Source organism: Chanodichthys erythropterus, chromosome 20 (genome assembly GCF_024489055.1).
Source record: "Chanodichthys erythropterus isolate Z2021 chromosome 20, ASM2448905v1, whole genome shotgun sequence".
In the NCBI taxonomy this organism is placed as follows: domain Eukaryota; kingdom Metazoa; phylum Chordata; class Actinopteri; order Cypriniformes; family Xenocyprididae; genus Chanodichthys; species Chanodichthys erythropterus.
Genome location: NC_090240.1, coordinates 22,963,394 through 22,987,019, shown reverse-complemented (window position 1 = coordinate 22,987,019; position 23,626 = coordinate 22,963,394). Strand labels below are relative to the sequence as shown.

Below are 23,626 nucleotides of genomic sequence, written 5' to 3'. Positions count from 1 at the left end.
ATCAGTGCGCAGTGTTTTGAAAGAGGAATGGTTGGATCACATGCAAAGTGACTCTTACTTCATACCCATTTTTTAGTGGTGGGGATTAATTATTGTTAATGACTTTAAAAAAAAAAAAATTATTTAGCGATTCATTCAGTGACTCTTTCTACAGGTTACTTGTATCGTTATGCCAGTAGGTGGCGATAAACGAATCGTTTGTGTTTCACGAGCATTGAATCATTTACTCAGTCTTTTTATACTAAAATTGGATGTGAATGAGATTTTAAGACCCCTCACTACTACATATGAGATTTGTAAGCTTGTTCCTTTTTTAACGTGAGAGCATTATAACAGGCTATTACCAATGACAACACACCTATACACATATGAGGGGTTTGGAATTTTATTTGTTTTCAGGAAGAAAAAAAAACTTTACATTTATTTACTCTGATAAACCTTTTCTTTTTTTATTGCAACATCTTTACAGTAAAGACCACAAACATGAAAAATTATATGTAGCACTGCATTCTGTTTAAACGCAGCTACAGTGATTTTACACTCTTTTTGTGAACACTGTGAATCAATGTACACATCCAAAGTCATTCAAAATAATTCATTTTCTTCAAAAATAGATATGTACTATGATAATACATTAAAATTCTGTGTAGTGAATGAATTAATAATACATATAGGGCTAAATAAAATAATAATGCTCAACAAAGCACATCTCAAACAAGTCAATGACTTTAAAATGGCAGTGAAAATTGCCCAATGAAAAAATTCATAACATATAAAAATATGTTTTTGCAAATTAAATCAGTAATGTTCATTTGATTCATATGTGCTCTCCTCAAATCCAGCCAGCCGTTCAAAAAATATTCACTATATATAGTTTCTTGGAATGATTTGTTAAAATGTCCTCATGCTGTGATCTCACATTATGAAACTTTTGCAGAGTCATTCACAAAGAGGGAATAGATGGATAAATACACACCTCAATGTGATGCTGCTTGTGCTCCTATCTGAGTCTGACCAAATATTACATGCACTTTCACTGCTAATGACATCATATAGGTTTCACAAATGTATTTAATATTTTCTATTTTGTTTTCTATGGCACCATGTGTAAAACTAGATGGATGTTGTTAAAGTTTTACCAGTGTGCATATGTTATGTATATCCTTTCTGCTACAGGATAAACACATGACACGTGGTAATATCTGAAGAGAGGGAACTAAACAGCGTGCACTGAATATCCATATCATGCTGGAGAGGACAGGATCACTCAGACCAGAGGGACAAAAGACACTCAGGAGAGCCATAAGAGCTTCAGGTTAAACAGCACTTTCACTGCCGTTCAGGAGTACCAAACAACTGGAGAAAGAAAGAGAAGATGTAAACAATGTCCAGGTATATGCTGAGGGTGGCGAAGATGTATTCCTCAGGACTTATGGTGTATCGCTTGCTTCCCATCAGCATCTGTGTGTCAAATGCCAGGAACTAAAAGACAAAAGGATGAAAATAATTAGATGACAGTAACAGACACTAGAGATAATGCTGCATGTGGTCTGGTTTATTTTGCATATGCTGACTGTACACTATCGTGCTTTTTACATGGCTACTCACCAAAATGCATTAACATTTATTATTGATCTTAGTTGAAATTATTTTATAATTACGTACCATGCAAAACAGTATTGCTCCCAAGGCAGCATACACAACGTGCAACCATGGAACCTGTAGGAGAGAAAAGAGCCTTTGTCAAAGTACATTCTCATTTCTGTGAATATTAAAGTCCTGCTGAGATATAATAAATCTTCCAATCAATCAATCAATCAATCATAAGTACTTACATATGCAAAGGGCAGGATGAATGCCAGGGCAATTCCACAAATAAACACTACTGTGCAGAAGACCACCAGCACACCTTGGTATGAAGTAATATCAATCTGTAAATGACAAACATTTGTATGATCTAAATAAATATATTCCATATTACATTTGAAAATGACTGCATTCAAGACAAATGGCAATATGTGTTGCTTCAAAAATACTAACCTTGGTTTGGAAGCTAAAGATTGTAATTGCAAGACAGACCAAGATGGTAATTCCCAAACAGATGACGACAGATGAAGTATTGTAGTAGCTAGAGAGATACAGCCAGAGGGGGAATATTTCAATAAGAAATGGGCCTATAAAAGACATGACACCTTGATACATGCAAAAAGATTTCACTTTCATTCATCTTTTTATACATGCAGTAACAACATATTGTAAAAGTAGGACAAGAAGGACGAGGGGGTACACTCTAAAAAATGCTGGGTTGTTTCAACCCAATTTTGGGTCAAAAATGGACAAACCCAACCATTGGGTTAAATTTTTAAATGTATTTTTTAACCCAACGGTTGGGTTTGTCCATATTTGACCCAAATTTGGGTTAAAACAACCCAGCATTTTTTAGAGTGTAATATGAATATGCAACCATGAATGCAGGCCACACTTGAGATTTGTTATTATGTAAAAAAAAAAAGACATAATATACACTCTAAAAAATGCTGGGTTAAAAACAACCCAAGTTGGGTTAAATATGGACAAACCCAGTGATTGGGTTGTTTTAATCCAGTGGTTGGGTTAAATGTTTGACCCAACCTGCTGGGTAGTTTTTATTTAACTCAACTATTGTTTAAAAATGACTATATCACTGGCTTAAAATGAGCCCAAAATATGTTGGAAATTAAAAATCAGACACATAATTACTACACTCTAAAAAATGCTGGGTTAAAAACAACCCAAGTTGGGTTGAAAATGGACAAACCCAGCAATTGGGTTGTTTTAACCCAGTGGTTGGGTTAAATGTTTGCCCAACGTGCTGGGTAGTTTTATTTAACTCAACTGTTGTATAAAAATTACTGTATTGCTTGCTTAAAATGAACCCAAAATATGCTGGAAATTAACATTTATTTATATGTTTAATAAATGAGCATTTATTAATAAGATAATGAATAATAAACAATAAACATTTATTAAATTGCTTATTAATAAATGTACACCTTTTGATTATTATTGTTGCCTCTAGTAATTATTTGTCTGATTTTTAATTTCTCACCTATTTTGGATTCATTTTAAGCCAGCTATATAGTCATTTTTAATCAGAAGTTGGGTTAAATAAAACTACCCAGCAGGTTGGGCAAACATTTAACCCAACCACTGGGTTAAAACAACCCAATTGCTGGGTTTGTCTATTTTCAACCCAACTTGGGTTGTTTTTAACAAAACATTTTTTAGAGTGTAGAGGCAACAATAATATCAAAAGGTGAACATTCATTAAAAAGCAATTTACTATATGTTTATTATTTAATTATTATTAATTAAACATATTAATAAATGTTAATTTCCAACCTATTTTGGGTTCATTTTTAAGTGATCAATAAAGTTATTTTTAAACATTAGTTGAGTTAAATAAATCTACCCAGCAGGTTGGGTTTAAGATTCAACCCAACAGCTGGGTCAAAACAACTCTATCACAGGGTTTGTCCATTTTTAACCCAGCTTGGGTTGTTTTTAACCCAGCATTTTTTAGAGTGTATATATAACTTGAAACTGTACCTGGACAATGTTCCTGTCATGTAAGAAAGAGACAGAGTCTAGAGCAGAAGAAGAAAGATTACACATTTAAATGTGACAACAGGCTTGTTCTTGAGCAATATTAGTACTTCTAGTCCAGCACTAGCACTGATTAGTAGATATGTACTAGTGTGGTGTATCTGAGATGCCCAAAGACTTGTTATTATGGTTGTTCTGTTTGTTTTAATACTCACAAAGATGGTGAGCAGAATCAGATTCCATGGGAACTGCCTCCTGTAAGTAAAATAGATAAGGGTAGAAATACATGAGAATGTTGAATGGAAATTAATTATGATATGATGTAATATTATATTTTGCATTACTGATATGCATCTGTCTAGACTACAGATACACTCACCGGGGTCCACGGCAGCAGGACAGGGTCAGATATGTGACAAAAAACACTGCACTATTGAGAGAAAAATCAAGCCATTAGTGGATAACAATGCATTACAACACATAAAGCATACATTCTAACTTACACTAGCACTGAATTACTGTATTTAAAGGATTAAAATGAAAATTACCCCAAGATTTACTCACCCTCAAGCCTTCCTAGGTGTATATGACTTTCTTCTTTCTGATGAACACAATCTGAGTTCTATTAATAAATATCCTGACGCTTCCAAGCTTTATAATAGCAGGGAACGGGATCAACGAGTTTGAAGCTCAAGAAAGTGCATCCATCATAAACGTACTCCACATGGCTCTGGGGGGTTAATAAAGGCCTTCTGAAGTGAAGCGATGTGTTTGTGTAAGAAAAATATCCATATTTAAAGGATTAGTTCACTTTTAAATAAACTTTTCCTGATAATTTACTCACCCCCATGTCATCCAAGATGTCCATGTCTTTCTTTCTTTAGTCGAAAAGAAATTAAAGTTTTTGATGAAAAAATTCCAGGATTATTCTCCTTATAGTAGACTTCAATGGCACCAAACAGTTGAAGGTCAAAATTAGTTTCACTGCAGCTTCAAATTGTTCAGAACAATCCCAGATGAGAAATAAGGGTCTTATCTAGTGAAACCATCGCTCATTTTCTGAAAAAAAAATTGGAAATTATATATGTTTTAATCATAAATGCTCATCTTGAACTAGCTCTCTTCTTCTTCTCTATTTGAATTCCAGCATTGTAGACACTGCTAAGTGTATTACTGCCCTCCACAGGTCAAAGTTTGAACTAACTGTTATATACTATTGAACTAGCATATTGCATATAAAAATTAGTTCAAACTTTGACCTGTGGAGGGCAGTAATACACTTAGCAGTGTCTACAATGCTGGAATTCAAATAGAGAAGAAGAAGAGAGCTAGTTCAAGATGAGCATTTATGGCTAAAACATATATAATTTTCTTTTTTTTTTTAGAAAATGAGCGATGGTTTCACTAGATAAGACCCTTATTTCTCATCTGGGATCGTGTAGAACAATTTGAAGCTGCAGTGAAACTAATTTTGACCTTCAACTGTTTGGTGCCCATTGAAGTCTACTATAAGGAGAATAATCCTGGAATGTTTTCATCAAAAACCTTAATTTCTTTTCGACTGAAGAAAGAAAGACATGGACATCTTGGATGACATGGGGGTGAGTAAATTATCAGGAAAAGTTTATTTAAAAGTGGACTAATCCTTTAACAAGTTACTGGATTCTGTATTCAATTTACAAAAAAAGCATAATTGACGCATCGTCTTTTCGTAAGTTGAATAGGGAAGGCGTAGGACGTAGCGTAAGCGTTTTGAACTGCGAGAGTTTTACATCTTGTAAGTTGAATACGTATAGATATTTTACTTTATAACTTGTTAAATATGTATATTTTTCATATACAAATGCATCGCTTCAATTCAGAAGGCCTTTATTAACCCCCCAGAGCCGTGTGGAGTATGTTTATGATGGATGGATACACTTTCTTCAGCTTCATCCCATTCACTGCCATTATAAAGCTCGGATGCATCAGGATATTTATTGATATAACTCCGATTGTGTTCATCAGAAAGAAGAAAGTCATATACACCTGGCTTGAGGGTGAGTAAATCTTGGAGTAAATTTCATTTTAAAGTGAACTAATCCTTTAAAGCTGTCTAAATTCCAACAGAATTTTCATATTTACATTTCAAAACATCAACCTTAAAGTGAGGAATTGTACGTACTATGATGCCCAATACCAGCCAGGGTTGGTATGAATGTAATCTTTCACGGGTTTACTAAAAGATACACAAGACATATTTGTTAATCAAGCTTAAAAAAAAGAACAATGCATTATGAAAGTTTTAGCACACACACTCACCAGAAAACGAAAAGAGACACAAAGGCAAATGTGACAGAAAGCTGGAGCATCAGGATGGTGTACACCTACAGGAAATAGCGTTACATTAATTCACTTCATATCATCCACAGCAAATCAGGATCACTAAACAGAAGGCAATGATACCTTGCGGATGAATATCCTCCTGATCCTTCGGTCATCCCAGCTGAATTCTGTGAGCATCTCACCATCTTCGGGATAGGCTCCACTATAACAAGGGCTGCCACCTTCCAACAACAAAAGGAAATCTTAACAGGTATTCTTAAAAAACTTCCACAGTGACTGCCATTGGTGTTCCCAAAGTATAGTAGTGCATAGTTACCAAAATGCTTTAGCATTCAATTAATTAATCTAATAATTAGTGCAGATCAGTTTAATTTACTAAGGAAAAAAAGTAATATTACCAGCAGTTGCCTCATGATAACTTGGAGGATCTGAGGCCACCGGCTGAACATCCAAGCCATTCTCTGACTTGTTTGTTGCTACTGAAAGCTGTATAACATATTAAAGTTTATTTGTTATTCATATGCACTCAATGGCAATATATTGGTTTTTCATTAGACAAGGTAGATAAGTAGGTATTGTTACAGAACCTGGTTTTAATTCATTACATTATTCATCTATCAGGACAATATTTTTAACCATATGGCTACACTGTGCATTCATTGGTAAATCACTGTACAAAAGTATGCACTACAGTAACTGAGAATGGAGAGACTGTGTAATTTATACAGCCATTACTTATCAATGACTGATTCACTGTAATAGGAGAGTTTACTCTGGGTAAATGACATCACAAGCCACCTTAAGAGACACTTTGTACCTTAAAGGGATAGTTCGCCCAAAAATGAAAATTCTGTCATCATTCACTCATTCTCAAGTTGTTCCAAAACTGTATGAATTTCTTTGTTCTGCTGAACACAAAGGAAGATATTTGGAAGAATGTTTGTAACCAAACAAATTTCACCCCCATTGACTACCATAGTATTTATTTTTTCCTACTATGGTAGTCAATGGGGGGAGAGATCTGTATGGTTATTGACATTCTTCCAAATATCTTCCTTTGAGTCTTTATATTTCCTACTATGGTAGTCAATGGGGGGAGAGAGATGTTTGGTTAATGACATTCTTCCAAATATCTTCCTTTGTTTACAGCAGAAAACAAGAAATTCATAAAGGTTTGGAACTACTTGAGGTTGAGTAAATGATAACAGAATTTTCATTTTTTGGGTGAACTATCCCTTTAATGGCAACTGAGGAAAAACCTTGTTCCCAGAAAATAAAAAGATCCCTTGCAGATGTAGTTGAAACTATGGAAATTAAAATCATATCTGTTCAATCAGGAAAACACATGAAAATAAATGTCTTGCATCCTTTACTAATTCTCATGCACAGTTGTAAAACATTATGATAGATGATATAACAGCATTTTAAGAAATGAAAAAAAAAACACTCCTAAAGCAAAAATATCAAAATGTAGCACTACAGAATAGATAGAATAAATCAGATAAAAAACATAAGGCACAAAATCCAAAACATGACAAAGCTACTTTCGGCGTCACTGGACCATCATTTAAACAGAGACAAAACCAGAACAGTGCAGACAGACTAGCACATAAAAGAATATTCAGTCATCCAGACCACTATGAATTCAAAGAAAAGGAAAACTCCTTGTTTTTGGTTAATGGTCAGAAATTACACATAAATATAAATGATAAAATCTTAAAAAACATAGTAAAGAATAAAAATGCTTACCTTTCCCTGGGTCATGGTCACAGCTTTGAATCTGATTTAGCTTACTTAAAAAAGTCTTTACGTATTTTCAGAGCTCTAGCCTGTACTCTCTGCACCTGTCTGGGATGCTGCACGCAGATAGTGACGATGCTGTAATAACCCGCAGTTCTATGAGCACAACCCCCCCTCCCTTACTCTAAAAGGCACATTCTAGCAACATCCAGGTTTTAAAGCACCAATGACAGAGGCTTGGACTGTACCAATCATGATGGCAGAAAAGGGGGGCAGTGTTTCTCCTATGACATGCATTATTACTGTGCATCATCAATCCTGCAACATTTGTCCAGAAACATCCAGAATTTTCCCACAGCACCAAAACAGAGATAAGTGTAAGTGGAACAGAGGATGATGTGAGATATTTCATTCAGTTTATTTACCTTGTAACAAAATAAAAGAAAATGCACAACAGAATAAAAAGTTTACTAGAAGTCCTCAATCCAAATATATTTATTCAAACAAACACCATAATTATTTAAATTAAAGTGATATGTTGTTACACTAACAAGATGTCCATGCCATCACATCAGTTGAAATGGGTACAGTACAGTAACTCAACACAATAATAACATGTTTGGTTTGCGTTCTTTGAAATACTGATATTACACAAAGCATTATTGCAGTGGCAATGATGATGAAATGAGTAATGGATGTGCCCTCCATAACCAGCATGTTCCATCATTTGTATTTTAGAAAATTGGCATTGTTCCTCAAACCTGCAAAAAATACTTATAACTAGATAAATATTAATTTAAATACATCACTCAAACAACAATCCAGTCCTTAGACATTCTTACAATATTCCAAACAGTACATTTTAGATCATTTTTGGTTTCCAAGAACAGACAATGTCTATTTTTCTGTAATAAACTGATCAGATTTTTATCATGAGTGATATGAGGAATGACGACAACTGCGAATGATGAATCTAACAACGGAACAACAGTTTGGCCTTCAGGCAGCTAGAACTCTTAAAATGGTCCTATTAAACACAATGCAAGAATATAACAAAAAATTAATAAAAATATTAAAACTAGTGTCAAGGGGGAAAAAGTCTATATATTTAATGTTAAAAGGCAGCTCAGCTTATGATTACAGGTTAATTACAGAATGTAGCAGCAGACTAATGTACAAGCTAAATTTACTGACAAGTTTATTATTCCAGCTCTGTATAAAGCCACAAAACTTTTGAAGGCAACAATAAGGTTCAGTTGGGACTTCTCAGATTACAGATTGTCATTTTAGGAACACCAGCTGCCTTCTGCCCCACATGGACGGCTAACCCATCATACATCTCACAAAACAAACAGTGCAGATATGTGAAGCTTGTTGTAGTGCACTTAGTTCTCATACTAAGCATGTTGTTTCTGCTGTGGAGGGAGACCTGGGGAAAAGCGAAATGGGTACCAAACAACATAGGTCATGTACCACCCTAATATCCCGCACGAGGTCCCTATAATCTTGTCAACAGGATGATGGAAATACACAGAAGTGCATCCAAACATCCATATCCAGATGACCACAATCGCATTTAGTGCTATATACAGAAAATCAAGAGGAGCTTTTCTGTAAACATCAGTTATGTGTAACATGGGCACCATTTCCTCCACAATCACAAGAGAAGAGTAAGCCAAGATGAAGGAGTGTCCTGATATGTCAAATCCATCCCAGATGAATCCAGCCTTCTTGCATGCAGTTTTTGTGGTAAGGTCACCATGGATGACTTGCATGTTGTCTGACTCATAACATGAACCTGTAGTGTCTTCAATGTAGAAAAAAGTCTCAGTGCAGGTGTACCAAATGAGGGTTGCTACCAGTAGTGATGTAAGCCGCCTCAACACAAACGTGTGGCTTTTGTTGAAGGAGTTGGAGTAAATGATGAAAGGCAGAAGCAAAACAATGGTCCATCCCCAAGAAATTTTCACAAAATATCTGAAAGTAAAAAAAAGTTGAAATGACTTTGAGCCAAACATCAATGTCATAGTAAGTTGTCAATGTCATGCGTTGCTTTTATTATTGTATATATTGCATATTATTTTTTTTTTATTCTAAAAACGAACACATTTCTAGTAAAATACTTTAGTTTTACTGTGTTTCAATCAGTTCTAGCTGGGTAAGGTAGCTACCATAGACTTGTACTCACAGATTTAAAATATTTCTACTGCTACTGAAGTAGCTCTCCGGCACGAGGTCCATCATTTTCAAAAACGATCCTGTAAACGAAATACAAATAAACAAGTGCGGTAAATAAGTACGGGTACATGGCTGTCTCCAGAAACAAGCCAAATTGTTCACTATGCTGCCTACAGCAGCCATGTTGTTCTATGTGCTGAGCGTGTTTGAATGCGGAAACAGAAACCATATTACTACGAATCCTACTATGGTTGACGGTTACGGGCTGCTGATTAATATTCATGAGCAAACGTTCGCCATTGGAGAATGGCTACTGAGCAACTTCAGCATAACCTAATTAATATTAAAGATTCAGACCGAGTCAGACGTCCGCCATAGGAAGGTTACAAACACGTCAGCGCTACTTGATTAATATGCATTAGCGAAATCTTCGCCCTGGTAGTTGTTGTAATTTCGCAAACTGGAATCGGATGAGTTGCTCAGTGTGCCGTCATTATAAAAAATAAATAATAATAATAATAATAATAATCAAGAACTCACAGTAGCCTATTGACAGAATTAAAATCTCTCCTCATCGTATGAGATAAGAATACCCGAACAGACGTTGTTTAAATGTGAGTTCAAAAGGTTAAACTAATTAAAGCATGACAAAATATTAGGCCTACATAAAATCTTTATCACCTAGTAGTTTTTCACTCTTTGAAGATAATGAATATTTCAAGAGTTTTTTTTTTTTTATAAAACATAGGCCTTTACTGTCCAATAGGTGGCACTATAAAATAGTCACGAAAAACCTTGAGACTCTTAAAAATGGTCACCAAAGTATCATCTCATCCCATCTGCTCAGTTTTTATCGCACATTGTAGTGTTGATGCACATTTGTTAAAAACCAGTTTTCACATAAATGAGACTCAAACCTGAAGATCTACAGATACATTTGAGAGAACAGATATAACAATGTACAATTATTAATTAAAATAATAATAATAATAATTTTATTTTTTATTTTAAATTTAGGCAACTTGGAAAATTCCACAGGTTTGCCCTTGTTCGTTATTGGCAAGACTGTATTTATTCAGAGGCAAAAGTTCCAAGCATGTGTGCCATTTGGCTATGTTGTCTCTCCATTCTGCTTCCACACATTGCGCCAGACAGAGCAGTCTGACAGGATGTGAAATAATGGTGTTTTAAAAGTGATTGCCATGGATTTAAAAAATCATCTGTAAATCTCTGAAACAATTACAATTGGAAGCCATTTGGACTCTTATTTTGATAATTAAATCCAGTTTGGACACTACCTGGATGCAATCAGGAATCACCAAAAGAAGAAACCTAAAATGATTTTGATGAACTGGAGGTCATCTTAGAAACATCTGTTAGCTGAACAGACCTAAACACAGACACTTCAGACACTAAACAAAGACCTTTCACAGGATATTCAAACCAAATTCTCTTTATTTTAAGCCTATATTCATTTTAGATGTATTTTTACATAAACATCAAATACTGAATAGCTGATTGAAACATAAAAACCATACATTTTTATACCCTACAGAAAGAAATTAAAATAATTCCATGAGATTTCATTTATTTACATATTTTTTTTATTATTATTATTGTAAGTGTCTAGACAAGATGATGTCATATTAGAGGAAGTGGACTGTTTCTAGCCTGATTGTCTAGAGGTGTTTCACCCAAGCTTGACCCACTTCATACTGTCTCACAGAAGGGGGCCTCAATGAGTTATGGCTTTGTCTCTTCCTCAGAGCATTCCTGACAGTAAATCTGAAATGTTACAGTTTGACACCATGAGTGCTTCATAAAATGGCCCTTTACAGATCCCCACATACATGGGAGAAATATAATTATAGTATGTGCTAAAAAGTCACACAAACTCTTAAAAAGGATAGTACAATCAAAAATTGAAAATTATTTACTCGCCCTCATGTCGTTCCAAACATGACTTTCTTTTCGTCTGTGCAACACAATAGAAGTCAATTTTAATATTTTTTTTTTCTATCCATCCATTGAAAATCAGGGGGTCCAGTGTTGTTTTGGACCACTTTGATTTGCATTGTATGGACAAAAACATTCTTCATAATATATTCTTTTGCGTTCCACAAAGAAATAAAGTAAATGTAAATGACGAATTTATAGAATTTTCATTTTTGTGACTATTATCAAAGTCCCTTTAAGACAAGTCATTTCACTCGGCGGCCATCTTTGAAACGCCTCTCGGGCATCATGCAGCTCCTTTTTGAATGGGGAAACATCAAATTCTCCAAAACTGTTAGCCAACCTTATGATTAAATTTCATATTTGAAATCACCAATGAAATCTGACAACAACCGGCTCATAAATTTAGTTTCTAAACGCTCGAATCATGACAAAAAACTGTATTTTTCAGGCTGGATCAAGCTAATGCGCATGCGCAGACCTAAATGCGTGTCTCTTCGGAGGCGCGCGTCTGACTGTTTCTATAGAAACCGGTGATTCTAACGGCTATTTTGGGGTAAACTATCCCTTTTTAATGATTTGAGGACAAAATAATCTGATAAACTGAATTACAGTAGTTGGTAATATTTAATCAGTTGAATAATTTGCTTATTCACATGAATTTACTGATTATATTTTCTGTTTATTTGTTCACAGATTTTACACTGGTAATAATTTTCTGCTTTGATTATTAATGCTTTTTTAATTAAATGCAGGCTTTCCAGTAGTTAACTGGTAGGAAATGAAAAAAGTGCAACTCCAGGGTCATGGGCTGAAAAAAAAAAAAAAAAAAAAAAGGAATAGTTTCAATCCACTTTTGTCAGTCAAATTGTGTCAATATAAGGTTTATATCTGCATATAAGTAGTTAGTTTCACTGCTGTAAAGGTGTAACTGCTAAATCAATGTGTAATGAGAATGTGTTTAATTCCAGTAACCAGTGGTCAGAACAGACCCATTGTTTCTGTTCTCTTCAAAACTATCCATCACCATGAACAGCTACATCACTTAGTAAATTTGTTTTCAGGGCTGCCAAAACAAAGTTTGGACTGCTGACATGAGAAATGGAGCAGCAGCAGGGAATGGGAAGCCCTGGATTTATGCTAAATGACGTGATTCATACAAAGAAAGACCCGACTGTCCTTTTCATTGCTGTGGAGGAGATAATGGCACAGCTGTGCACCTTTTTAAGTCACTTTTTCTCTCTCTTTCATTCCCACAATGCACAAGGATCCTTGAGCATTATGCAGATGGAAAGCATGAATGAGGTGCAGTCAAGGTATCATTATGCGAATGATTTCTAAGCTATAGCTAGTGCTTGTACATGCAGTGATTCATTTGATATTTCTGCTCAACATTCATCACCTCCTTTGATGTGTGATGACAACACTATTAAGTATGTGATAAAATTGACAGAGATGTGCCTGTGGCTATTTTTAAACGCTCCACTCCACAAGGACTCATTGTAGCTTAGAGTTCTGTATAGGTCACATGAGCACATGAAGCTGTCGAACATTTGACCCGGGGAAGAACGTTTACATAAGCGTCTTGTCAATGGAATGACTAAACTTGTGCAGTTTGTCTACAAAGACAAAAACATTGCAACATTTTGTATGTTAAGAAATGACATCATATGTTTGTCCAGACAGAGAACAAGTTACGGCTCTCTTGCCTATATAGTAGGCCAACAGAAAGTCGTCCAAATAGGCCTCGAGTTGAACCTTGACCCCGCCGACCGTGGCAGTTTGAGGATGACTGCTAACTTTAAAAGTTTCCTTTGAAGGCGCTAAGCCTTAACTATACAGGTACATGCTGAACAAAAAGCTAAAGTAAAGGCTTTATTTCTTTATTGTATTTTGATTTTCACTATATTTTGCTTATAATGCTGTACTAAATTCATCACTTAGCTGTGAGGCCAAAAAACAAACTGGAATTCTAAAGCATTCTCATTTAAAGGTGTTATTATCTTTCTGTTCTATTACTTTTGACTTTATTAGTAAGAACGAATGGACTGTGATAGATTAAAAGTGGCAAAAAGCAAATAAGAGCAAATGATAGGCACAATCGCTGAACATTCATTTAGAGATTCTCAGGCAGTGACATTTGTCACACATTTCAAAATGTGTCAATAGTGCTGTAGTTTTTGATGGAATTATTGCTTAAATCATATTGTATTTATGTCATTTGGGTGTTTTCATTGTGGCTGTATTTATGGTAGTGTATTAAAGGGTTAGTTCACCCAAAAATGAAAATAATGACATTTATTACTCACCCTCATGTCGTTCTACACCCGTAAGACCTTTGTTCATCTTCGGAACACAAATTAAAATATTTTGATTAAATCCGATGGCTCAGTGAGGTCTGCATTCACAGCAATGACACATAGCCTACTCTCTCAAGATCCATAAGGTACTAAAAACATATTTAAAACAGTTCATGTGAGTTCAGGGGTTCTACCTTAATATTATAAAGCGACAAGAATACTTTTTGTGAGCCAAAAAAAAAAAAAAAAAAAAAAAAAAAAAAACCCAAACAAACAAAATAACGACTTTTCAACAAAGTGATGGGCCGATTTCAAAACATTGCTTCGGCGCTTTACGAATCGAATCAGTGACTCGGAGCGCCAAAGTCACGTGATTTCAGTTTAGCCGTTTGATAGGAGATCCGAGTCACTGATTCGATTCGTAAAGCCGTTATTTTGTTTTGTTTTTTGGCGCACAAAAAGTATTCTCATCGCTTTATAATATTAAGGTAGAACCACTTAACTCACATGAACTTTTTTAAATATGTTTTTAGTACCTTTCTGGATCTTGAGAGATGAAGTAGGCCTCACTGAGCCATCGGTGATCAAATATCAAAATATCTTCATTTGTGTTCCGAAGATGAATGAAGACGGGTGTGGAACGACATGAAGGTGAGTAAGAAATGACATTATTTTCCATCAGACTTTCCAACATCTTTTGCATCTCCCTGATTTTTCTGTGTCTGTCAATTTTAGATATGTCCTTAGCTCCAGATGTTTAACATTTCACAGCAGTGGACACATGTCGTAACAATTAACCAATAATCTTTAGTAATGTAGTAATGCGTAACAATCTTTGGTGAACCAATTAATCTCCCGCTATATTGATATTGCATTGACTTTTAGTTTCTGCTCAGGATGAGGTGAATATTCTGCATAGGCTAATTTCCACAAAGTCGGAATCTGTAAGTCGATGTTCTCGATGACCCTGATCAGTAGTTGCGACAGTCAAAGTTGTGCAGTGGATATTGGCACTGCCCAGAGACTAGAGATATTACACATGGCATGTCCTTGGAAACCTAGACAGCTGGAACAATGTGCTGACATGACTTTAAAAGTTGGAGACAACTCCTTCCCTTTTATAAAATCATTGCCTGTGCTTATTCAATTTATTTTATTGAAACATTTTGCCAGGATGGCTGAGTGCAGCTCCAACCAAAGCTAACAAAAAAAAAATCACAAATGTCCAATATAAGCGAGGAACAGAAACTGATGATTTAAAGGAAAAAAGAGCCACTATAAACAAGCCTTCTAAAAACCCATTTGTCTTTGAATATTACTGTGCATGTGCTGTATGCTATTTTGTAGTTACTATAGTATATGCAAATCAAAGGATGCTATACTGATGTGAAATCAGAGGTGAAAGTTGCCCAAAAATCTGTAAAAAAAAAAAAAAATTGAAAATCACAAAGGTAATGGAAATGAAGAGCTATGACTGTTGAAAAGTCATCAATCTTAAAATCCCGTTGGAGAGCATGGCTGTTTGGAGCTTCCATACTGAGTGTGTGCTGAAAAAGCAAAGCTTTCCATTAAATTGTTTCCTGAACCTTGGGAACATCCCTGTGGGGGTAGAAAAAGAGACAAGGGCTTTTCTTTTACGTCAAATGGCCTTAGAGAGTTGGCCCAGTTAAAGTTCGCTGCCACACATGTCAAAGACGTTGTTTGCAAAGGCCAGAGTTTAAGTGGAGATCTTTTCAGCTGCGCTTCTCCAGGCTGTGCTAAAGTGCTGGAATCACTCCTGAAGTTATTTGCTGTGAAGACCGCTGAGGACCCCCGCTTTCTTCAGACTGCAGGAATACATTCATAAGTATATGCTGTGATTTTCTCTTAAATAGCCATTATGTATTCACTTTTTTATGATTAGATAAAAAAAAAAGTAAAGCAGTTTATTTAAAGATCTTTGTTGTTGAGATGGTCATGTACATAATATCTTCAAAAAGTGAGGGCATTTGTGTGTAATGTTCGTCAGTTTGTTTAAACCCTGAGTTTTTGCAATGTAACCCTGTGGTTTGCTCTGTCAACCATGTCACTTTGATAATATGTATATGTAGATTTATATATATATATATATATATATATATATATATATGAAATCACACTGTAAAAAAAACAAAAGTTGAAAAAACTTAAAAGTTTTAGGCAACAAACTTTTTGAAGTTGAGAAAACAAAAAAATCTGCTGAAGTTTGTTGCCTTAAACTTTTAAGTTTTCTCAATTTTTGATTTTGTTGTGCATATAACAGGTTTAAATATATATATATATATATATATATATATATATATATATATATATATATATATATATATATATATATATATATATATACACTTTTATACCATATATACTTTTTAAGATATAAAATAACATCTATCTATATAACTAACAAAGCAAATTGTAGGATTAGATTATAGATTATAGCTAATTATATCACTATGTTGACATGTTTCTCTGTTACTATGGTTCTCAAACCTATCCTGGAGTACCCCCAGTCCAGACCTGCACACTTTGCACGTCTCCCTATATCTGACACACCCATTTCAGGTCTTGCAGTCTCTACTAATGAGCTCATGAGGTGTGATAAATGAGGGAGACATACAAAATGTGCAGGGTTGGGGGTGCTCCTGGACAGGTTTGAGAACTGGTCTGGCTATCATCTTACTAACAGGAATTGCAGGATTAAACTATAGGCTACGTGCACTTGAATAGGGACTGTACGTTCCTGGGCTTTAGTGTTATTTTGCTGGCTAATACAGTGAGAGATTGCTGACACTGTATTATCTTTCCACAAATAAAGCACCTGTAGCCAACCAGACAGAAGGCAGAGGCAGCGAGATGAATTTGGCCTGCGCTCAGCTGTTCTTTGCTGCCGCCCTGTGGACACTGCCGTGCATGACCGCAGCAGTGGCGATGAGCGGAGCAACAGATCTGCTTCATCGCAATGAGGTTTCCATGGAGGCTGTAGTGAGGAACAGCAGCGACACCAGTGCACCTCGAGCGCGGCGGAAACGCTTCATCTCCAGCAAAGATATGACGGCATTACTGGACTATCACAACCGCGTGCGCTCACAGGTCTTCCCGCCTGCAGCAAATATGGAATATATGGTAGGACATTTTTTTAAACTTTTTTTTTTCATTATTAATGTTTTAGTTTTAACAAACACGCAAAAAAAAAAAAAAAAAAAAAAAAAGTTTCTTAATGCATCATTTCAAGACAAGCTGGACGCTTTTTACAATGCAGTGTATTGTGTCTGAAAGTGTCTATCAAAAAGGACTCAAACTCACCTTAAATGTATCACAAAAGTGATAAAATATATATTACATATTTAAAAATCATCAAGTTTCAGTCAGTGAGTTGAACTCGAGTCTGAATAATTCAGTTTCATGAATCAGATTCGAAACCACCAATTCAATTAAAGGATTAAACAATACAAAACATCAAAGCATTAAATCAATACAGATAAACATGGATAGTTACCATATAACTATCATCTTTGAAGAACATTTAATCATTTTTTTATGTGAATTTAGCTAGTAGGAAACACAAATTAATTAGGCTATGTGATATTTCCCAATATTCTCTTTTGAGTAGTCAAACAATTCAAAGAAAACATCTTTAAAACAGAAAGAAAAGTAATTTAAAAAGAAATTGGATAATTCATTTAAAGGATGTTGGCTTGTTCGAAATGCATCTGCGCTTGGCAGGTCGATCGGCGTATCAAAGTATCGCGAGAGCGATTCAAAACCATAAGGAGTCGTTTGCTCTCCAATCGCTCTCGCGGTACTTTGATGTCATACGCGCCAATCGGTCTGCGCAGCGCCTATGCAAACAGGCATTATGACTCAAAGGAAAGGAGTCGTTGCTCACACTTAAAGGTGCTAAAGAGGATCTTTTCGTCGACTGAGAAACCAAAGACTGCTACTGAGTTTTTGAAATGAACGCATGCGTAAGAACAACCCTCCCAAAACTTGTGCAGGAGTATTGGAACATTTGGCATTCTGTGTCGTGTTAGTGGATTCATTATGTCGGACTCACCGCAGGTAACTCATAATCTGCAGTTGTTACTCCTGTCTCCTGACAAAAACATTGCATGCGGCGCCAGTGGAGTGTGGAAAGTTACTGGAGCGCGCAGCCGCGCACGTCTCTCACAAGGAACGTCACGGCAGTGATTGACAAGCCAGAGGGCCAATTGGCTGATGTTTTTAAGGCCCTACCTCATGCACAGATGATGTATATTAATATTATTCATTTCAGTGAACCTAATAAATAGTCTTTTATCAGTTAGTAAAGACAGTTTCAAGTAATATTGCAAAAATGTATAAAACAAAACATCCTCTTTAGCACCTTTAAGACATCTCCAGGGCCAAAGTAAAGTTTGATAAGTTAAATTTCAGTCTGTTCCTCATGATGTTCATGAAGTATGGCTCCAGAAGTGTGTGTTCAATGTTTATGATAATGTTGTTTGACATCCTCAGTTATATTCATTGCCATTCCATGGGGCTTTTGGGTGACCTATTCTTTTAATTATTTGTTTATCTATCCTCTCTCTCTTCCTGATGAGGTGTGGGATGAGAGACTGGCTAAATCTGCAGAGTCCTGGGCATCTCAGTGCATATGGGATCATGGACCGCCTCATGTTTTGCGGCACACTGGACAGAATCTGTCCATTATCTCTGGAAGGTACAGACCTTTACAAAAACATACAATAAATGGGTACTCTAATGGTATCCGCATGAATTAATATCTGAAAAGCATGTAGGTTCTGGATTATACATACATTCTTGTTATTATTTCTTTCATTTTGCAGATACAGATCGATCGTTGATCTGGTAAGATCCTGGTATGATGAGAGACACTCTTTCTCCTTCCCCAATAGATGCAGTGGCTCTGTCTGCACACACTACACTCAGGTGGTTCTCCATAAAAAAAAAAAAGAGCAGCCATTACTCCAGTGTCACACGATCCTTCGGAAATCATTCTAATATGCTGATTTGATGTGACAGTCTATATATATATATAAATATATATATATATATATATATATATATATATATATATATATATATATATATATATATATATATTAATTTTAGTAATTACTTTTCTTTTCAGATGGTGTGGGCCACCAGCAATAAGATCGGATGTGCTGTCAGAAAGTGTTCAAACATATATGTGTTTGGGAGTACATGGAAACAGGCCACCTTACTGGTTTGCAACTATTCTATCAAGTAAGAGTCATTTCCTACTGTATCAATACAGTAATTTTAATCTTAAATATGTAGTAAATAATGGTTGCACTGTATGAAGAAGATTTTTGCAAGAAAAAGAAAAGGGAAAGTAATCAAACTTGCACACGTTGCTTTTTCTGTTCTAGGGGGAACTGGGTAGGAGAGGCTCCATATAAGACAGGAAAACCGTGCTCCGCGTGTCCCTCAAGCTATGGAGGATCATGCAGTAAAAACCAGTGTGACTCCAGATCAAAATCCAGAAGGAATGCAAGTGGTTTCAGAGGCTAAGGAGTAAAACAAATTCCTTTAAAAATCTCTAAAAAATAATTTTATTTTATTAAAAATGTTATATAATAGAAACCACTAAAATGTAAATTTCACAATGCAAATTATTCCTTGGTCATTTTATAAAACTTAAGTGCTGTAAAATGTCCAATTAATCAAATTGGTAAATGTCAAATTGGTAAACTGTTGTTGTGTTTATCATCACCCCATAGTTGTCAAATTTTATTTTATTACTTTATTAAGTTGTTTAATGTTCACCATTTGTTGTTCAAGGCTATGGACTGTTTGCACTGTTTTACTTATAATTTGTTTGTACTAAGTGGCATCGCAGTGACAATTCACATTGGGAGTTAAGCACTTTCTTTTATTATTAATATTTTTTCTTTTTGTACGTGTAATAAATTGTCTTTAGATTAAGAAAAGTCGTGTGTTCAGTGGTTTCTAAGTTACTATCTTTTTGAAATGTCTATTGCTTTCAAGTCACACAGAGGACATGACTGCATTGTCAACACATTTGTCCTCATAAAAACAGACCTTTTATTTACATTTTCTCTTAACACAGACAGACTGTTGCCAACACCTTCCTAGCAGGCACATATCCAATAAGTATAAAAAAGACAAAAAAGAAAAGAAAACAAAGAATCATTTATACATTTCAGTAATATATTAGAGCTCATACACCTTGTATGTGAGAAACTGGGAAGCAGAAACTATTGAGAAGCAGAACGAAACTTCTTTTATCACCTCATTAATGTGTTCAATCCATCTACAAGAGGCAGATCTGCTGTAAACCATGACTAAAAGGCTTTTAAAGCCATAAACAAAGCACAGGGCCTTGGTCTCCAATCCAGTGTAAAGGGAATACTTTACCGGTAATTGAGATCATTCATCTGTATAACAAAACATGAATGTATCACTGAAATTTTTTTTCTTTTTCTTTTTTAATACCTTTTTTGGCTTCAAAAGGGCATCAATCAAAGCGTTGGCTCCTGAATACGTAAACTACCTTTCAAAAGTTTGGGATCAGAATTTTTTTTTTAAAGAAATTAAGACTTTTATTCAGCAAGGACGCATTCATTTGATCAAACGTGACAGTGAATACATTTATAATGCACAAAAGAATCAAATAAATGCTGTTATTTTGAATTTTCTCTTGATCAAAGAATCCAAAAACAGTATCACAGTTTCCACAAAAAATATTAAGCAGCACAACAATTTTCAGCATTGATAATAATAAGGAATGTTTCTTGAGCAGCTAATCAGCATATTAATGATTTCTGAAGGATCATGTGACACTGAAGACTAGAGTAATGATGCTGAAAATTCAGCTTTGCCATCACAGGAATAAATTACTTTTTTAAAATATATTAAAATAGCTATTTTAATTTCTAAAAATATTTCACAGTATTACTGTTTTACTGTATTTTTGATCAAATCAGCCTTGGTGAGCATAAGAGATTTCTTTTAAAGACATTTAAAAAAAAAAAATCTTACCAACCCCAAACTTTTGAATGGTATTGTATAAGGCAAACGGACACAAAGATAATGAAGAACTTAGCTTAGGTGTCTCAATACCAGCGTGACAAATCTGGGGAAAATCTAAAGTTTCAAAAAATTCACTTTCCCATGAAGCTGCTCAAAAGTAAAAGCAACAGTAGACTTGTGTAATGCTATACACTTCTGTCTGAAAGCATCACATTATATTCATGGGAAAAGCTGCAACAAACATTGTATCTGTTAAGAAAAAGGCAGCATATTTATTGAAGCATATGTGAAGCTCCGCCCCTTTTCAGCAATGCGCTCGTTTCTGTCTTCCGATTTTGTATTTCCACAGCATGAAGGTAAGATCTTACAGATTTATGAGTCCCCCCAGAAATCGGATCTCCTTTAGGACCCCGAATGATCCCATTGGTTCGACTGACTTTTAATGGGACGTATTTTTAGCGTCTGATAGTTTAAAATGTGTTATAATGTACATTAATGTCTTTTAAATTACATGATTCATACACTATATAAACTGAAGCTATATGTTGTGAAATCAATCATTTTTCTTTCTTACTGTTTTTTAGTTAGCTTATCTACTAGCGTAGCATACATCTACTCAATTAGCCTGCTAGCTTAGCTTTTATTATATTAGGTAGCCTATGTTTTTTGCTTCCAGTCTGTTTTATTATGCAATAGACATTCATTTTATATTTCAAACATGTTGTTTGTGCACTTAATGTAATAAACATCATACAATAGTGAAATAGGTTATAATTAGTCAAGATGTCACGATAACAGCTTCTCATGACACCATTACAATGCTTCACTGTGAGATTTTTTCATACAAGCTTTGGTGTCGAACGTCCCACCACTAGCTATGACATCCTCTTTAAACATTACAATGCCCATGATAACTTTTGTTAACTCTGCAATAAGTAAATCCACTTCACCCGTGTATTACTCTTTGACAGCGATGCCATAAAAATATATAGAGCTACCGCAAAAACGGAAGTTCAAACATTATTCTAAACATGGCGGCACGCTTGTTTCTCTGGCGCATAAGTTGAATAGGATGGTATTGGTCTAATGGTTAAGTATCTAACCTGCTAATACAAAGGCAGAAATCAACCAGTTAAAACGAAACCCCTTGAGTCTGTCTAAAGGCAAATAAGGGGCGAAAATGAAAGCTGATATGAGGCATGTTGTCAAACAGTGAATTTGGTCTATTTCTTGTCAAAGGTAATGGGAATCGGACAAATCAGAATAGCTAAATGAGTCTGTGTAAACGCTCCACTCCTTTCTTTTCTCACACCCGTTCCATCTCCTAATGCTTGGCTACACAAAACTCTTGTAACCCTTAATGATTCATTCCTGAATATGGCATGAGTTTAAAAAGATGCAGACTTTGAGAAATGGAGAAATATTATAACAAACTGTCTATTTGAGTTTCTATCATCCTGTTGCTATAGCTACAGCTGTCATATGGATTGGTCTCTATACAAGCCTGGTTACTGTTTAACCTCTCCACCCACATTTGCCCAGATTAGGAAAATCAATAAGATAACAGGAGTACCGGCCTTACCTTGCGCCAACAACACCTTCACTAGAAACAGAGGACTGTGCAAAACTTATATGTGTTTATTCCTCATCATCTTTTACACTTAAAGAGAGAAAAATTACAAAAACACAGTGGTGGGGAGCAGAAGAGACATCATGGTCAATGTGAACGCTCAGGTTAGCACCCATATGGATCCACCGTATGGTAAGTACTCCATCTCTTTTGATATAGTTTCAGGGGAAAAAATAATGGGTGCTTTGGTGATCTTGGTGGAACATGTTGTTGCATGGGCATTTTGTTCGTTGACATTTCATCCAATATGGTAGCTATCATCGCCATTCGTGAGAGATTGTAGTGCACGGCTGCAATTCGGGAGGTGTGGCAAATCCATAATGACTGGTAAATAGGGCCTATTTGCTGGAGAAGATGAATAATGTGGACAGAATGGCTGAAGTTCCTCTTTTCTTACTGGGATGTAATGACTCAAAAGTACTCTAGGTAAAGTGCTGGAATAAAGTGAGCGTTATGAAAGATCTCTGGATGTGAAAACAAACTGGATGTGTAATCCAAATATGATGTCTTAAGGATACAGTTATTCAAAACTAGAAAACAGGCCCAAAGCAAAATGATATGCATGACAATATTACATAGCAAAATTATGTCACTGCATTATTCATCTTTATTTATTGTCTGTTTTGACCTAGATATTTAAAAATGAGGAGTAGAAGAGTTTAATATTATACACTACTGTTTAAAAAAGTTTTTTTTTTTTATATTTTTGAAAGAAGTATCTTATGCTCACCGAGGCTGCATTTATTTAATAATATTTTGTGATGTATGCAAAGCATGCTAACTTTAGCATCTCTCTGTACAGTGTCATATAAACTTGCGATGCTTCAGTCAGTTCCTTGTGGCCAGGCACTGTATGCTTTCTCGTATGAAATATAAT

At 35.3% G+C, this 23,626-nt stretch overlaps 4 protein-coding genes across 5 annotated transcripts in view; 2 read left to right on the top strand and 2 right to left on the bottom strand.

The window, feature by feature from the left end:
- Positions 1-381: 381 nt before the first annotated feature.
- On the bottom strand, positions 382-7,809 carry LOC137009398 (protein lifeguard 2-like). Its single transcript, XM_067371599.1, has 12 exons — positions 7,660-7,809; positions 6,309-6,396; positions 6,031-6,131; positions 5,887-5,951; positions 5,750-5,803; positions 3,965-4,015; positions 3,801-3,840; positions 3,589-3,626; positions 2,041-2,128; positions 1,836-1,931; positions 1,666-1,719; positions 382-1,482 (listed from the first exon to the last, which is right to left on the bottom strand). Exons 1-12 carry the CDS (start codon positions 7,672-7,674, stop codon positions 1,330-1,332), a joined length of 843 nt encoding a protein of 280 aa, XP_067227700.1. The 5' UTR covers positions 7,675-7,809; the 3' UTR covers positions 382-1,329.
- Positions 7,810-8,126: 317 nt separating this feature from the next.
- Positions 8,127-23,626, bottom strand: part of fitm2 (fat storage inducing transmembrane protein 2) — a 23,671-nt gene continuing 8,171 nt past the window's right edge. Inside the window, exons 2-3 of one of the 2 annotated variants that reach the window (XM_067371615.1) lie at positions 9,839-9,908; positions 8,127-9,627 (exon numbers count right to left, since the gene is read on the bottom strand). In XM_067371615.1, the coding sequence (XP_067227716.1) occupies positions 9,048-9,627; positions 9,839-9,894 (636 nt within the window). In that variant the 5' untranslated portion in view covers positions 9,895-9,908 and the 3' untranslated portion in view covers positions 8,127-9,047. Of the gene's footprint in view, positions 9,628-9,838; positions 10,240-23,626 lie in introns of those variants that run through there. The other variant, XM_067371614.1, reaches the window with a different exon arrangement.
- Positions 14,944-20,124, top strand: r3hdml (R3H domain containing-like). Its single transcript, XM_067371616.1, has 6 exons — positions 14,944-15,930; positions 16,918-17,225; positions 18,683-18,801; positions 18,929-19,031; positions 19,234-19,349; positions 19,496-20,124. Exons 2-6 carry the CDS (start codon positions 16,956-16,958, stop codon positions 19,635-19,637), a joined length of 750 nt encoding a protein of 249 aa, XP_067227717.1. The 5' UTR covers positions 14,944-15,930; positions 16,918-16,955; the 3' UTR covers positions 19,638-20,124.
- The window catches only part of hnf4a (hepatocyte nuclear factor 4, alpha), a 21,120-nt gene continuing 18,702 nt past the window's right edge, over positions 21,209-23,626 (top strand). Inside the window, exon 1 of the mRNA XM_067371582.1 lies at positions 21,209-22,881. Coding sequence (XP_067227683.1) covers positions 22,833-22,881 — 49 coding nt within the window. The 5' untranslated portion in view covers positions 21,209-22,832. The remainder of the gene's footprint in view (positions 22,882-23,626) is intronic.